The 17159-nt window shown below is 39.3% G+C and overlaps 1 protein-coding gene across 3 annotated transcripts in view; it reads right to left on the bottom strand.

Moving 5' to 3' along the window:
- ythdc2 (YTH domain containing 2) overlaps positions 1-17159 on the bottom strand; it is a 164989-nt gene that overhangs the window by 76127 nt on the left and 71703 nt on the right. For all 3 annotated transcript variants that reach the window (XM_060837491.1, XM_060837499.1, XM_060837505.1), the window contains exons 12-14: positions 12780-12906; positions 9182-9247; positions 5598-5776 (exon numbers count right to left, since the gene is read on the bottom strand). In XM_060837491.1, coding sequence (XP_060693474.1) covers positions 5598-5776; positions 9182-9247; positions 12780-12906 — 372 coding nt within the window. The remainder of the gene's footprint in view (positions 1-5597; positions 5777-9181; positions 9248-12779; positions 12907-17159) is intronic.

The following is a 17159-nucleotide window of genomic DNA, read 5'->3' as shown; positions in this document are numbered from 1 at the left end:
TGAGGAATAAGAGAACGTCATCTGCATAGAGGGTAATTTTGTGTTTACCTGTACCAATCCTCGGGGCCGTTATATTAGGATCAGTCCGGATAGCTTCTGCTAATGGTTCGATTATCAGTGTAAACAACAATGGTGAGAGAGGACATCCTTGACGGCAGCCCCTACCCACACTGAAGCCATCCGATCTTAACCCATTAGTAATAACAGCTGCTTTGGGGTCATTATACAATGTTGAAACCCATTTGGTAAACACCTGTCCAACGCCAAACCTTTCCAATGTGTAAAATAAATATGACCATTCAACCCTATCAAATGCCTTTTCCGCATCCAATGAAATTACTACTCCTGGTATCTTTCCCTGATGACAGGCTTGGATCATATTCAAGACCCTTCTGATATTATTGGATGATCTGCGGCCCTTAATAAATCCCGTCTGGTCCTCCTTTATAATATATGGCAGTACCCTTTCTAGTCTTAGTGCTAACATTTTTGAGAGAATTTTAAAGTCTACATTTAGTAAGGATATTGGTCTGTAAGATGTACAATCTTCTGGGTCTTTTCCTTTTTTGAGGATAAGAGAAATATTTGCTTCTTTCAGCGTGGGCGGGAGACAGACCTGACTATGCGCAAAATTATACATATCCATAAGTGGGTCAACCAATATTCCTGTAAATTCTTTATAGAATTCAGCTTGAAAACCATCCGGGCCCGGTGCTTTTCCGCTCTGAAGTTGCCTAATTGCCTCAAGTATTTCTTGGACTGTTAAAGGGGTATTTAGGGCCGACACCTGTTCCGGAGTCAGGCCCGGGAAGGTCAAATTTTTAAAAAATGACTGCATCCTCCTAATCCTATCTTCACAATCCTGCGATCTATATAGTTCAGAATAAAATTCTTTAAAGGTCGCATTGATCTTTTTATGATCATGAGTCAGGGTACCTGTACTTTCCTTGATGGTTGGAATAGTTTGAGGGGCTTTCTTTTTCTTTGCAAGAAATGCTAAGTATCTACCCGGTTTGTCGCCATATTCATATAATCTTTGTTTCGCAAATAATATTTCCCTTTTAGCCGTTTGAGTAAGCGCGGTGTTTAAAGCTGTCCTAAGTGCTGTAATCCTCTGCAATTTTGTGATAGAAGGTCTATCAGCGTATGCTGTTTCGGCTGCTTTTAGGCGAGCTTCGAGCAGACGCTGTTGCTCTCCCTTCATTTTCCTCTGGGTCGCTGAATAGGAGATGATCAAACCTCGTGCATAAGCTTTGATGGTCTCCCACATCATTGACGGATTACTAGCCGTACCAGTATTAATTTCTAAAAAAGTTTTAAGTTCTTGGGAGAAGTACTTTAAAAATTTGCTATCTTTTATCAGGAAGGGGTCCATACGCCAATGCCGAGCAGATGTCCCATTGTTCTTTACCTTAGTTTCCATGTATACAGCGGCATGGTCAGAGATTGCTATAGTACCTATTTTACAGGTTGCTATAGAGTTTAGAAAAATCGATGGGGCAAAAAACATATCAATTCTTGTGTGACATTTATGTGGATTAGAGTAGAAAGAAAAATCTCTACCCTGTGGATGGAGACATCTCCATACATCTACCAATCCTAATTCTTTATTCAGGTCCGCCAGTTGTCTAGACCTGGGAGATACTCCAGCGGCACTCTTGGGAATCCTGTCTATTTCCGGATCCATAATACAATTAAAGTCTCCCCCTATAATTGTATGACGGGCACCAAAGGCCATCAGTTTTGAAAAAGCTTCCGTTATGAATTTAAAGGGGTGTGCCGGGGGGGGAGTACACATTTAAGATCCCATATTCCTCTCCATTTATGAGGGCTTTAATCAAAATATATCGTCCAGATTCGTCTTTTATCTGATTTAGAATTTTCAAAGGGAAGTTCTTCCGGACAAGGATAACGACTCCCCTGCTTTTTGAATTAAAAGAGGAAAAAAAGGCCTGATCAAATCCGCCCTGTCGTAATTTTAAGTGTTCTTTATCCGACAGGTGTGTCTCCTGTAGGAGAGCTATATCAACTATCTCCTTCTTAAGATTTGATAATATTTTCTTCCTTTTAACTGGCAAATTACTCCCCCTGACATTCCAGGTGCACCACTTAACCGACTGTTCAGCCATAATCATCTGGACAGATCCGAGACCCCTCGGGAGGGGAAACCCTATCTAGAACATCCCAAGCATGGAGCTTACAAGATTTACAAAAGTAAAGACTCTCTGATACACTCAAAACAATATAACAAAAAACTCTTTCTAAGTATAAAAAATATAAAACATTCCGAATTGGAGATTTTCTCCCTTGTTCCCAGGGAGCGTCACTTCCTCTCCCACAGTCCATCTTACCCTCTTCCAATCAGTGCCCCACCCTTGACCCAGGTGTTCCCCAATAAAATGAGGAGAATTCAAATATAATATAAAGCTAGAGTTAACAGTAAACACCCCACCCCCACCCACACCCACATCTAAATATATTTGGGAATATTAATACCATATATAACTATAAGATTACAATCTCAACATGTAATACTTAAATATAATACCACAAAATAACAGGGGAAAGAAAAACAACCCCGCTCCTAAAAACAGAAGTAAAATAGAATAAGGTAACCACCTCTCCCCATCAACATTAACCAAACGCCCCAACATATATATATACATACACACATAGGGGGAAAGATAAGTAAAGATGAAGGGATGTAAACCAAAATAATGGGAAAGGCAGACCAGCGTCCACAATCTCTTACAGTTTATTTAAGAGAGTCCAAGAATTCCTTAGCCTTCTCCAGTGATCCGAAGTTATATATGGATCCTTCGTGGCTAAGGCGTAGCGTCGCTGGATATCGTAAGGAGTACTGGATATTTAAGTCCCTTAAACGCTTCTTCGCCTCATCGAATGCCTTCCTCTTTCGGACCAAAGCTGGGGAGAAGTCCTGGAACAGCATGATCCTGGATCCTTTGTGGGTCATAGCTTGGGGATCTTTTCCCAGATTTCTTGAGGCTTCCAGGAGCATCTGCCTCTCCCTATAGCTCTGCAGCTGGAACAGGACTGGGCGTGGGCGCTGGGTTGAGCCGGGCCCACGTACTGTGACCCGGTAGCCCCATTCCACCCTTACCTGGCCTGATCCAGCCTGCAGATTTAAAAGTTGTGGCAGCCAATGCTCTAAGAATGCTGTCAGCTGACCTCCCTCTTCGTGCTCGGGCAGGCCCAACAACCGAATATTTTTTCTACGACATCGATTTTCGAGGTCATCAATGTGGTTTTCTAGGTTCTGGACTTGATTCTCGAGAAAACGGATGTGGTCGGCTGTTGATTTTATCCCAGTCTCTGAGGCTGCGGCCTTCGACTCCACCTCTCTGACTCGGCACTCCAATTCCTGAATGTCTCTGCCCTGCTTCTGCAGCTCGGCTGATAGTGCTTCTCTGCTCTGCCGAGACTCATCGATAAAAGCATCAATCTTCGCCTCCCACCTGGCAAACATCTCCTCAAAGCTCATCTTCATTGGTAAATCTCCTGAAGTAGCTGAAGACACCTTTGTTGCAGCTGAAGAGGGAGAGGGTGGGGGAGGGGTCCCTGCTTTCTTAGAGCCGCCTGTTCCCTTCCCTTTACTCATTTTCCAGCTAGTATTGGACTATTTAAATGTACTAATAGGTAACTATTTAAGGTTAACAACTATTATAAATGGTTTAGTGAGTGTGGTGGGGGTGGATAGCCCACTTTCCCCAAGTTTTGGGTAGAGCACTGTGGACTCAGTCTTGCTGGGTCGCCGCCATCTTGGATCCCCCAGGAGCATATACTTAAAGGTAAGGGACAGTAGGTTTAGATGGGATGCTTGGACAAATTCTTTCGCCCAGAAAATAGTGGGGATCTGGAACTCGTTGCCTCCACGGATGGTAGAGGAAGAAACTCTAGATGTGCACTTGTGTTGCAGATGCGCAGAAGGTTATGGACCAAGTGCCAGGAAATGGGTTTAGAAAAATTAGCTGTTTGCATTTGACTGGAGCAGACTCAATGAACCAAAGAGTACTTATTTTGTTAGATCTGTATAACTTTACTTACACCACTTTTTCAGAGAGAATGTTCAAAAGACTCATGATCCACAGAAATAAATTTGCCTCATCTGTCATACCCACCCTGTCAAGATGCTTCAGAATCTCGCACATTTCCTAACAACACCATATTCATTCCCGGCATTAGTCTGATAAATCTCAAAACTACTTCTTACACATTTATGCCCTTCCTCAAATAATGAGACCAATATTGCACACTGTACTCCAGTGCCCTGTACAACTGAAGCATAACTTCAATAAACAATAAAATTCCATTAGTTTTACCAATCACACACTGTACCTCCACTAACTTTTACAATGTATACACTAGGACACTCGGATCCCTCTGCATCTGAAATTTATAGTATCTCAGTTCAGATGTTTTTCCACATGATACTCTATTTGCCACAGTTTGTGCACTCGTTTAACCTATCTGTATCCTTTGTAGCTCCTTTATGTTCACAACTTACGTTACCAACTATTGTTCTGTCATCAACAAATTTGACAACCATACCTTGCAGAGTTATTTATATTATTTGTAAAAGTGCAGATCCCAGAACAGATTTCTGTGGCACACCATTTGTGACATCTCGTTAATCTGAAAAAGACCAATTTATGCCCTACTTCTGGCCGCTTGATATGCAGCCAATCTTTTATCCAAACGAAAGGTGACACTCTGTGGATGTGGAACTTTTATTTTCTGTAACAACTTTGACATGGCACTTTATCAAATGTTTCCCAGAAATCTAGGATGTAATACATCCACCAACTCCACTTTATCCATAGCACACATTACTTCAACAATAGATTATAGATTAACATAATTTTCTCTTTACAAAACTATGCTGACTCTGTTGATTACCGTAAATTTGCCGTGTCCAGCTATAACTTCTTCAGTAACAACTTCTGACATTTTCCCTATGACAGATGTTAAGCTGACTCGTCCATAGTTTGCTTTCTGTCTCCTCTTTTTATATAAAAATGAGCTACATTTGCTAACTTCCAATCTGATGGTGCCCTTCTCAAATTTAGGGATGTTTGGAAAATTAATACCAACATATCACCATTAGGATGAAGTCAGTTGGGACCTCAACACTTGGCCCACAGTTCTAACAATTTACTCAACACCACTTCTCTATTAATTATCATTTTTGAGCTCCTCCTTGCCTTCCATTCCTGATATGTAGTTGCTTCTAGGGTGTATCCTCTATGATGACGAGTAATGCAAACTACCTGTCTGCCTCATTTACCATATTCTTTCTGACAACAATTCTTCAGTCTCGCTTCTCATTGGACCAATGCTCAATTTGTCAATAATATTTCAAAAATATTATAGAAATTCCTATGCTTTTATAGTTTTACCTAGTTTTCTGTTACTTTATTTGGAAAATATGACGAAACGAGATATTTCCACATTTTTTCCACACTATTTGAACAAACAAAATCTAGTGTAATGCATACAGTAGTTGTAGGTTAATTGTGCTAATAAAATGATGAGCAGTTTGAAAAGAAATATTAGCGATTCTCAAACCAATGTCTTACCATCATCAGAGCTCTGAAAAATGTTATAAAGAAGGTGCATAATTAGATCCAGGTCAACCTTTTCATCATCAAAGCTGTGGTGGTAGACACTTAAAACATCTTTATCTTCTTGACTTAACTCACCACCGTTTGACTGGACCAGGACACACTCATCCAAATTTCCTAAATCTATTGAAGAACTGGTGAACAAAATTAAAATATTATTAAATTGCATAATTGCATAAACTGTTTTAAACTACTCAAGAACACCAAACTGACTGTGTGGAGTTTGCACATTCTCCCAGTGTCTGCGTGGGTTTCCTCCCACAGTCCAAAAATGTGCAGGTTAGGTGAATTGGCATGCTAAGTTGCCCGTAGTGTTAGGTGAAGGGGTAAATGTTGGGGAATGGATATGGGTGGGTTGCTCTTCGGCGGGTCAGTGTGGACTTGTTGGGCCGAAGGGCCTGTTTCCACACACTAAGTAATCTAATCTAATCTAAAATAGTTTAATCACTAGTTTGAACACCAGTACAATTATAATTATGCAGTGTCTGAAAATACACAAGAAAGCATTAATTAAAAGACAATGAGTGATTAAAAGGACAACTAGCTAGCACAGAATTGACTGCATTTGACATGAGAATCTCAAAATAACAACATAAATTGTTGATAGGGAAGTATGATATTGAAACAGTAAGGGCTACCTCTCAATTAAAAGGAAACAGTGAATTTCAGTCACGGGTCTCTAGTTAACTGAGCAGACCAGATTCTCAACTCTCTGACCAGTGGGCAAGTTGACACTATTTTGAATGACTGGGTAAAGCTTGCTACCAATCGTTAATGTCAGTACCTTAGTGCTTCAAAAAGAGCTTCAAGGAGTTGACTCTTAACTGCCCTCTGGGAAAGGCAATAAGTGCCAACCTAGTCAGCAATGCACTCATTACATTAATTTTTTTTTTAAAAAGTGATCTGTGTTTTGCTCATCTTCTCCTAGAAATTTGGTCATATAAGAGTTGAGAAAACAGGACCGGGCATCAGAAACGCTTGCCCATCAATAGTTACAGTTACAACTTTTTAAACAATGAGTCAAGAGTGTAGCAGAGGGGAAAAAGGAGGAAGCAAATCCTACCCTATGGACTCCACTACCTCATCGGAATTCCTACCCCTATGCCAACTGATCTGAAGATCCAAGAACTGGTGTAATACAGTGGTTAGCCCACTGAAATTGATATTTCAGGAGTTTTGCTTCAATACTTGTGGAGTTTGTTTCAAGGAGGACACTATAATTCATTCAATGGTCCTCTCATTGTAACAGGAGGATGCAGTGAGTCATGACTGATGTGATATCCTGAGTGTGCTAAGGTGTCACTGACGCATAGGCCAGTCTCACTGTTATACAGGAATATGGCAACAACAGATCTGTACACCAGGACTTACGTTGATTTGCAAAGCTCTTCCTCAAAGACTTGCTGTTGTCTTTGTCAATAGTTATCTTTTTTGAAAAGGGGCAGCTCACAGGATATGGGAGGTACTTAATATATGCTAGAGTTTCTCATTCAACATATATAGGGTTTGGATTATTTCACTGGCCAGGTGTGTGTTGATACACAAGTTTTATTTTAGTCATGATCAAGGACATGCAAAATTGAGAGATCAGGAGTCACTTGCAAATCTGACCGCAGTTTAATACAAACTCATGTATGTCTGTTCGGCAGTCCAACTTTGTCAATGAGACTATAGGGGATGAGCAGTTTCTCATCTGGGCAATATTTAATGCGGACACCAAAGGTCAGTTCATCTTTGATAATGTGGTCAATTACTACTAGATAGATTGTAATGATATGGGGGCTATTGCACAACCTTGTATGACAACAGTCTGGGTATTGAAGATTTCAATTTTCTCACTCCTAATACTTATTTTTCATATTATGGAACAATGCCAGAATTGTGAAAAAGTTACATGAACATGCAAATTTTTAGTCTACATTTTACAAAACGTCATGAAGCAAATGCATTGGTCAGATCAGAGTGCAATGAAGGGTGCACGTGCTGTCCTTGACACTTTACTTGGATGCGTCTGGCAAAGATCACTTTAGAGATTCCCCTGAAAGATTAAAAGCTACTCTACCTCTGGGGAGGATTTCCTCAGACAGAGAACAGTGTAAGAAAATTGCATGTCAAGATATTCCCAACGATGGTGCAATAAGGGATGCTCTGTTGGCAAGTATTTTAGGAGTTGTTTTGGAGACTTCCTGTACATTCCAGAAAGAGTATTCTCAGGGGAATGGTAGAAGAGTAAGTGCCTAAGTACACAAAAGGCTGTAATTTGTATGGAGACAGCACTTGGATGCCTTTGAGTCTATAGGATAACAGGGAGACGAAGCGGAGGCTTGCAAGGGCAATGCCATGACGTCTGCCAACTTGGAAATGGATCCCTAGTGACAGAAGACAAGCTACTTGTGGTATGCATGCCAATTCAACAATCTCCTGTATGTCACTCCAACTAGGTCCTCAGAGTTCTCTACAAAAGAACCTTTCCACTTTGTCCTCCCTTTGTGATGGGATGGCAAACAAACCACTTCTTATTTCAGGCCTGGTTACTGTACACTTGTATGTGGTGGCTCTCCATGCGCTGATCCATACTAACCTTCAAAATAAGTGAAATGAAGGGTATGAACTGGTGGCTTCAAGTTTCAGGTGGTGAAATGTTGGACCAATTTCATTAATGCTACATTGTTGTACTGTTTCCTCTTTCTCCATGGGTTTCTGTTGCTGAGAGGGTGGCAGTTCTTGGATTACCAAAAGTCATAACTCAAAAGAGGAAGGTCAGTGTGAAGGAGGGGTATTGGGTGAGAAGAAAAAGGTCCATGGTAACATCTGCAAATTGTTCATTATGCACAATAGCATAATAAAGCTGAACTGACAATTTAAAAGGGACATAAAGCTAGAACATGCCATTTTCTTTGATGTTCTCAGTAACTGGATGCAGCATGAAAATTCAGAAACTATTCTCTATGTAGGGATCAAGAGTTATAAACTTCACTGTCTTCCATCTTTTCTTTTGCATGGCACTTTGCTCTACACAACTGCACTGCTGTGTTTGGGTGCTTATGCCACAATTGAATAGCTGAAGGTATGCAGGAACAGTAATGGATAGGGGTGCAGTTGGTATCATTAGTTAGTGTGCTTATAAGGGCATACCACACTTGTACTGGTGGGTAGATGTCACATAAAGGGTGTACGCACTGACACTGGACATTAGGTCATTAAATACTCCTGTTCATATTCTGAGTTGGCATTCCTAGTCACTTGCTCCCAGTTCCTTCTAAGAGTAGTTATGAAGGTTTTCCTGGCCCTTCACAGATTTATGACCTCTGTCTTCACATCCACCCTCAAGAATTGGGACAGATGCACTATTAGCCTTCAAAACCTAAACTGGAACTGTTTAATACCAGCACTATCATTTATTGCATTTTTGCATGAACATACATTTTCCAAGATTGAAAAAAGGGATATTTTATTGCAATACATTTATTAGATTGGCTCTCTCATATGAAGGTGATTAACAGATTTATATTGCAACAACAGTTAATTTCTGTACCTACTTGAAAGATTCTAGAAGATCTACAATGTCACTTTGACCAAATCGTTTAGCCCAGTCCAAAGCTATCCTGGAAATATTGAAAAAACAAATTAGTTGTGAAGCACAGGGCACAGGGCACTATAAAGATATCTTCAAGGGCCACCTTTGCCTCCTATCCAAGAGGAGTAAAAAATTTGAAAGGAAAGTTAATTGATGTAATCCCAGTAAAATATACACAAAAGAACATTTATTGGCATGTTATATTTACCAGTAAGGAATGGAAGCAAAGTCTAAATGACACAGACCTGTACTTGAATCAATTAGAAGTTACTGAATTCATTTTGATTGCTTTAACTGGACACGTTTCTCTTAATTAGTGCTTGAAAAGTTCCTTTTAATTAGTTCTTTTAACTCTGATTTCTCTCCAGACCTGCTGAGCTTTATGACCAATTTCCATTTTTGTTTTACAATGTCCACAGTTCTTTCAATTTTTCTTTTAATTAGGAAACACTTTTTGTCATTAGTAATTTATAGCTGAAAAAGTGTTTTAGAAAAAATTGGCATGTTGACAATCATTATGTAAGAACAAATAAATATGATTTTATTTGCACATCTGTGCAAGGAATCAATTTTCTAATTAGTGGAGGTACTGAAATATAATCAACATATTCACAACCAATGAAGTTCATACGCAAGACCAGAATAGGGCACAGTCTTAGCAGAGTTGAAACGTTCATAAGTGAATCAATAAGCTCTTCTTTGCACAAAGATATTGAAGCAAGGTGAATTTTGAAACATATCAAAATTGGACATTGATAGATTTTGTTATGCAAGGGTGTGAAGGGTTACAGATCAAAAGGAGGTCAACAGAGAAAAGATTCAGGTTAGCTGCATTCTAAATTCATGGCAGATAGTGTTCAGGGATGTGTAGGAAGGTTGGGGTAAACGTAGAGTGGTAGGGTCGGGGAATGGGTCTGGGTGGGTTACTCTTCAGAGGGTCGGTATGGACTTGTTGAGCTAAATGGCCTGTTTCCACACTGTAGGGATTCTATGAACTATAAACATAATCTGCTCCAGTTCCTGAATGGTAGACAGGTCAGACAGACAGGTGTGTGAATTACATAGAAGTTCTCCTCACATTACGTATCACACCTTCAACATATTGAAAGAAAGTGTTACATTGATAAAGGAATTAGCTGTTTGCACGTGTTCAATGCGGACACCAATTTTGATACAGTATGACATTGATGTAATTCCACAAAGTTCAGATTATACAAATCAGGTGTCCATTTCCTTCCTCATTCAAAGTTGTGGTTTGCCCATCCCTTGTATTCACTGACTTGTGTTAGCCCCTGGTTAAGCCATATTTCAATTTTAAACTTCCTACTTTCATTTTCAAATCCTCCATTGACTTGCTCCTCCTTACATCTGTAACCTTCTCAGCTCTACAATGGTTTATCATTTCTGCGTTTCTCCACCTCTTGCTCAATGATATGCCCTACGCAACTCCATCAATGGTGGCTGTGATTTCATCTGCCTAGGCCCTAAACTGAAAATTTCTTCCCTAAATATATGCTTAGCAACCTCTCTCCTCCTTTTATATAGTCAATAAATCTACCTCTTTAATTAAACCTTTGCCATCTGTCCTAACACAGGTACTACTTCTGTCATCCAGTGTACAATTTTGCTCAATAACGCTCCTGTTAAGAGTAAGTTGTTGCAGCTGCCTTTCTACAATTCCCCCTTTGTAGTTGAATGCAAAAGGCTTATTTATTGATACAATTTAATTTGTTTGAATACTAATAAAATTCTAATAATGTATTAATTTCATGAAAGGCTGAAAGTTTCTCTTGCCCACAGCAATTGACTAATTATCATTGAATAAAACCTCTCTCAATTGACAAGCAGACTTGTCTAGTGAGTTTTAAGATTTGTGGCTCAGGTTGAGGTTCATGATGTAGGTTGCTCACTGAGCTGGAAGGTTTGTTTTCAGATATTTTGCCACCATTCTAGGTAACATCATCAGTGAGCCTCCAGATGAAGCACTGGTGGTGTGGCCCACTTTTCATTTGTGTCTTTCAGTTTCCTTGAGTTGGTGATGCCACATCCTGTTCTTTCTCTCAGGGGGTGGTAAATGGGATCCAAGTCAATGTATTTGTTGATAGAGTTACAGTTGGAATGCCATGCTTCTAGGAATTCTCGTGCGTACCTTGGTTTGGCTTGTCCTAGGATGGATGTGTTGTCCCAGTCGAAGTGGTGTCCTTCCTCATATGTATGTAAGGATACTAGTGAGAATGTGTCATGTCTTTTTGTGGCTAGTTGATGCTCATGTATCCTGGTGGCTAGTTTTCTGCCTGTTTGTCCAATGTAGTGTTTGTTACAATTCTTGCAAGGTACTTTGTAAATGACATTAGTTTTGCTTGTTGTCTGTATTGGGTCTTTCAAGTTCATTAGCTGCTGTATTAGCGTGTTAGTGGGTTAGTGGGCTACCATGATGTCAAGAGGTCCAAGTAGTCTGGCAGTCATTTCTAAGATTTCTTTGATGTAGGGAAGAATGGCTAGAGTTTCTGGATGTGTTTTGTCAGTTTGTTGGGGTTTGTTGCTGAGAAATCTGTGGACTATGCTCATGGGTACTCATTCTTTTTGAATACACTGTATAGGTGATTTTCCTCTGCTCTTCATAGTTCCTCTGTGCTTTGGTGTGTGGTGGCTCGTTGAAATAATGTTCTAATGCAGCTTTGTTTGTGGATTTTGGGATGATAGCTTCTGTAGTTCAGTAATTGGTCCGCATGTGTTGTTTTCCTGTAGACACTGGTTTGAAGTTCCCCATTGGTTGTTTGCTCAACTGCAACATCTAGGAATGGCAGATTGTTGTTGTTTTCCTCCTCTTTAGTGAATTTCATGTCAGTAAGGGTATTATTGATGGTCTTGAAGGTTTTCTCTAATTTGTTTAGTCTTATGATGACAAAGGTGTCATCCATATAGCGGACCAAAGTTTGGGTTGAATGGTTGGCAGAGGTATACAGATGAGGAAGGACACCACTTTGACTGGGACAACACATCCATCTTCAGACAAGCCAAGTAGAGACACACACAAGAATTCCGAGAAGCATGGCATTCCAACCGGAACTCTATTAACACACACACACGGATTCCATTCACCACCCAGAGAAAAAGAACATGAAATGACATCACCACAGGAAATTATGTCACCACTGGACATGACATCACTAACTCAAGGAAACCGAAACAAATAGAAAGCAGGCCATACCACCAGTGCTCTATCCGGAGGCTCACTGATTATGTTACCTAGAATGGTGACAAAGAAGTCTGAAAACGAACCTGCCAGCTCAGCAAGCAAACATACATCCAGACCTGTCTAGGTTCCCAAGACCCAAACTTCCATCTCCAGATTATAACTGAAAACATTTGTTTTCTGCTAAGTTTTCTGCTTAATTTAGCATAATTATTTCCAGCCTGCAAAAGTTGTGCAAACATAATCCATATTTAAATCAACTCCAATGCAGGAATAATCAAATTAGTGTATGAACAAAAAAAAATGGTTAACTTAATTAATAAATCTCTAAGGCATAAGAAAAGAAAGAAACCAATTCCCTTACCAGCCATTGGAAGCCTTAACACTGACATTTGCTCCCATGCTGAGTAGCTGCTCCACTTGACTGAGGAAGCCCCGACCTGCTGCTATCATTAAGGGTGTAGCGCTTGTTTCACTGTGCCTATAGTCAACTAGAAAAAGCAACTTGAGTCAAATATTAATACACTGTAGAATTATAGAACAAACACCCAAATCCAGCTATGAAATGTGTCTTCTCTAACAAATCTTCTCTGAAATATGCGTTCTTATCTTACTTGCTTAAAGCATTTTATATTACTGAAATGCAACTCATGCTGTTACTTGGCTTAAAAAATATAGTTGTATCCAAAACAGAGGACTGATGCAATGGGGAAACAATGGGGAAAAGGAGCAGATGTTCCTGATTTTATTTCAGTCATAGAGGCCATAGAAACATTAAGGGTGCATTGCGGCATAGTGATGTGACTGGACTGGTTATCCAAATCCCCAGGCAATGCTTTAGGTTCAAAATTCACTGCTAGTGGAATTTAAATAATAAAACTGAAATATAAAGCTAGTTTCAACAATGGTGACTGTGGGATCTATCATCTAATCTCATTTTAAAAACCCATCTGCTTCACTAGGCTCCTTTACTGAAAGAAATCTGCAATTCTTACCTGATCTGATTTACATTTGACTCCAAATCCATAAAAATATGGTTAACTCTTAAATGTCCTCTGAAAGTAAGCTCATCACTTCAAAGGCAATTAGGGATAGACAACAAATGCCTTGCCAGGAAAAACACAATCCCAAAAGAATAAAGGAAGCAAACCGAATTGCTGAAACACTCATTGCAATTTTGGTAGAAAGTTTCTAAATGTAAAAATCATTCCATTTCATTTATCAACCTTGAATTGCAATTGGAATTTTGCTAAGGCTGCAAGTATTGGTGCTATGCAAACATTTATTTAATTTCAATATAGGAGTTAAGAAACCATGGTTCCAGGTAGCAGTTACATAATGACACCACACAGCAATTTCCATTTTCGATTTTAAGCCTTCAGAGGTAGCAAACCTTAGATCTCTGAAGTAATTCCGTAATGATGTCACAGAACTACTCCTCACTGGACCTGAACAGCACACGGTGGGCAAACAAAGGGGGAAAAGAGAGAAGAGAAAAATATATAGAGATCTAGGCATGTGGAAGTTAAAAACAGATGCAAAGTGGCATGTTAAACAGATTGACTAGCGTCAGGGGTAGAGTTTATGAACTAGTCTTTCAAAAATGTACTTGTAATATTAGAGCTTGGTATATCTCTGAATACTATGTATTGTAATCTTTAGTCTTAATATATAACAAACTATCATAAAAGAAGGCCAAGCCTGAAGTTAGTTGTTGACCTAGCCATCTCCTCATTCTGTCCGAGTTGAACCCAAACCCTCAGATGTGGATAGTAAACCATACAAGAGCATAAGATATTTGAGCAGGAAAAGGTCACAGGTCCCTTGAATCTCCTCTAACATTCAACAAAATCATTGCTGATCTAAGCTTGACCTCAAATCTACATTCCTACCCTTGCTCACAACCCTTCACTACCCATTGTTTAACAATTTAATCAGTCTCAACTTCAAACATATTCGACAATTGAACTTTCACAGCTCTGAGGTAAAGAATTCCAATCTGAAGAAAATACAATCCTCTTCATCTCCATCCTAAATAAAATACTTTTTTTCTGAAACCATGCCCTATTGAGGATTCCCTTAGGAGGATCCTGACAAGCACCCTCAGAATCTTACATGTTTCTATGAGATCATTACTCATTCTTCTAAACTCCGATGAATATCGGCCTAAACTGCTCAATCTTCCTCATAAGACAACCCTTCATCAGAGAAATCAACATCACCTAACTACTTCCAAAGCAAGCATGCTCAAGTCAGGAGGCCAAAACAGTAAACAGGACTGTAAATATAGTTTGTGGCAAAACTTCTCTTTTCTGGACAATGTTCCATTTGTCCTCCTGGCTGTCCCTGCAGATTAATGAGAAAAATCTTCACCCAGAGAATGGTGAGCCTGTAGAATTCCCTGCCACAGAAAGTAGTTGAGGCCAAAATATTGAAAGTTTTCAAGAAGGAGTTGGAAATAGTTCTTAGGACTAAAGAAATCAAAGGGAATGGGAGAGAGCAGTAAAAGGGTACGGAGTTGGATGATCAGCCATGATCATATTGAGTGATGCTCGAGCTTGAAGGGCCAAATGGCCTACTTTTGCTCCTACTTTCAATGTTTCTAACTTTTTGTGTTTCAAGGTAGAGTTTCAGATTCCTCTACAGCACAGCATTCTGCAATCTATCAATTTAAACCATCCTTTGTTTTTCTATATTTCTGACGAAAGAGAACAAGCTCCCATTTTCCCAAATTACACTCCACCTGCCAAATTTTAGCCACTTACCTAGACTACCTTTATCCCTATGCAGGATTTTTGAGACTTTTGTACAACTTGCCTTGATAAAACAAAGTTGCTTGATTGCATTGTGATTTTTAAAATGTCCTTTCCACTCTACTACTACTTCAATTATGGATTCCAAATATCCAGTGTTAGGCTAGCTGTTCTAATTACCAGTCCAGTGTTTCTCCACTCCCCTAATATTCACCACCCTTCCTTTTTTGTTTAGGAGAAACCCAGCCCTTACATGCAGGTTTCAATCCATTGAAATTTCCTTATAATCTTCAGAATTTTGAAAGATTATGCCCAATGAATCTACTTTTTCTGCAGCCTTGACAAGTGACATAAGCCATTAGGCCTTGGAGACATGTCAACATTTAGTGCTATTAATTTGCTTCGTATAATTTTTCTAGTGATGAGTTACTCTGTTTCATTTCCCCAGAGATATTTTTGTGTTTTCTACAATAATCTCAGATACAAATTATTTATTCAGTCGTTCCTTAGTTTGCCATATTATCAATTCACTGATGTTATCTCCCAAGTTTATTCTAGTTACTCTCTTGCTTTTTAGGCACTTGTAGAAACTGGTGTTTCTTTTAATTATTTTTTGCAGATTGTTATGATTTATTTGCTGCTACACTTTTTCTTCTGGCCTACCAATAAGCCTTGCAACCTCATTTTTTCATTCATCCTCATTGTTTTTAATCAGTCACAAATAATTTATCCTTTTCATTATATATTAAAATGAGAAAAGAACGACACCTGTTGAGAGTTATGAAATATTGCCACAGAGGTGTACTACTGATCATTACCCTCTCAATTTTTAATCTATCATCCCAGTCCACTTTCACCAATGCTTGTTTCATAGTTTAAAGCATTAATTTCGGATTCAACTTTCTCACCCTCAAAAGGAGCATTAAATTCCACAACCTAATAATGATTCTTCGCTTGAGGATTTTCTTTTTACTATGTTGATAATTCATCTTGTCTCAACGTGCATTACTTGATCAAAAGAGCCAGTTCCCTGGTTGGTCCCACAACACGTAGGAAATTGCCTTGAAGATTCTGAATTCATCCTCAAGGCCTTCTATGCCAATTTGATTTCTTCAATTTGGATGAGGATTAAAATTGCTCGATTTTCTCAGTATCCTTCTTTAGAAATCCTTATTAGTTCTAGCCTCATATTCTGCCCCACCATGCAAACTGGAGTCATTGGGAATCGGGGCAAACTTTCCGCTGGTTGAAGTCATACCAGGTATGAAGATGGTTGTCAGGTCAGTTGGAGGTCAGTAATCTCAGTTCCAAGCTGTCTCTACAGTAGTTCCTCAGGGTAGTGTCATAAACCCAATCATCTTCAGCTACTTCATCAATAACCTTCCCTCCATAAGGTCATAAGTGGTGATGTTCAATTTTGCACAACGTTGAGCATCATTTGTGACTCCTCAGATAATGAAGCAGTCTATGTCCAAATGCAGCAAGATCTAGTCATTATCAGTCTTGGGGTAACAAGTGAAAAGTAATATTCACAACACAAAATGGTAGGCAAATGACCATTTCTAATAGGAAACGATTGCCCCTCGACAATGATAGTACCATCACAGAGTACCCCATTAACAACATTCCAAAGGTCACCATTGACCAAAAACTGAAAAAGGACTAGCTACATAAATACTGCAGCAACAAGAGCTGGTCAGAGGCTAGAAATCATGAAGCAGGTAAATCATCATTAGCCTAGGTATATAGGTGTTGGAGCAGGAGTAAACTATTTGATAATTCAGGCTTGTTCTACTACTCAATAAGATTACAGCTGATTTGTATGTTGGCCCCATCTCCAGTTAACTGTCTGCAGCTCTCCGGTCTATCAAATATTTAATTAACTCAGCCTTGAATAAATTTAAAGATCCAGCCTCAGTCCAACCTTACGTTTTTTATGCTCTTTGATGTTGAATGTGCTCTCTATTTTTTTAAAAATTCATTTGTGGGAC

Source organism: Hemiscyllium ocellatum, chromosome 2 (assembly GCF_020745735.1).
Source record: "Hemiscyllium ocellatum isolate sHemOce1 chromosome 2, sHemOce1.pat.X.cur, whole genome shotgun sequence".
In the NCBI taxonomy this organism is placed as follows: Eukaryota; Metazoa; Chordata; class Chondrichthyes; order Orectolobiformes; family Hemiscylliidae; genus Hemiscyllium; species Hemiscyllium ocellatum.
The sequence above is the reverse complement of the archived record's forward strand: the minus strand, read 5'-3'. Positions and strand labels throughout refer to the sequence as shown.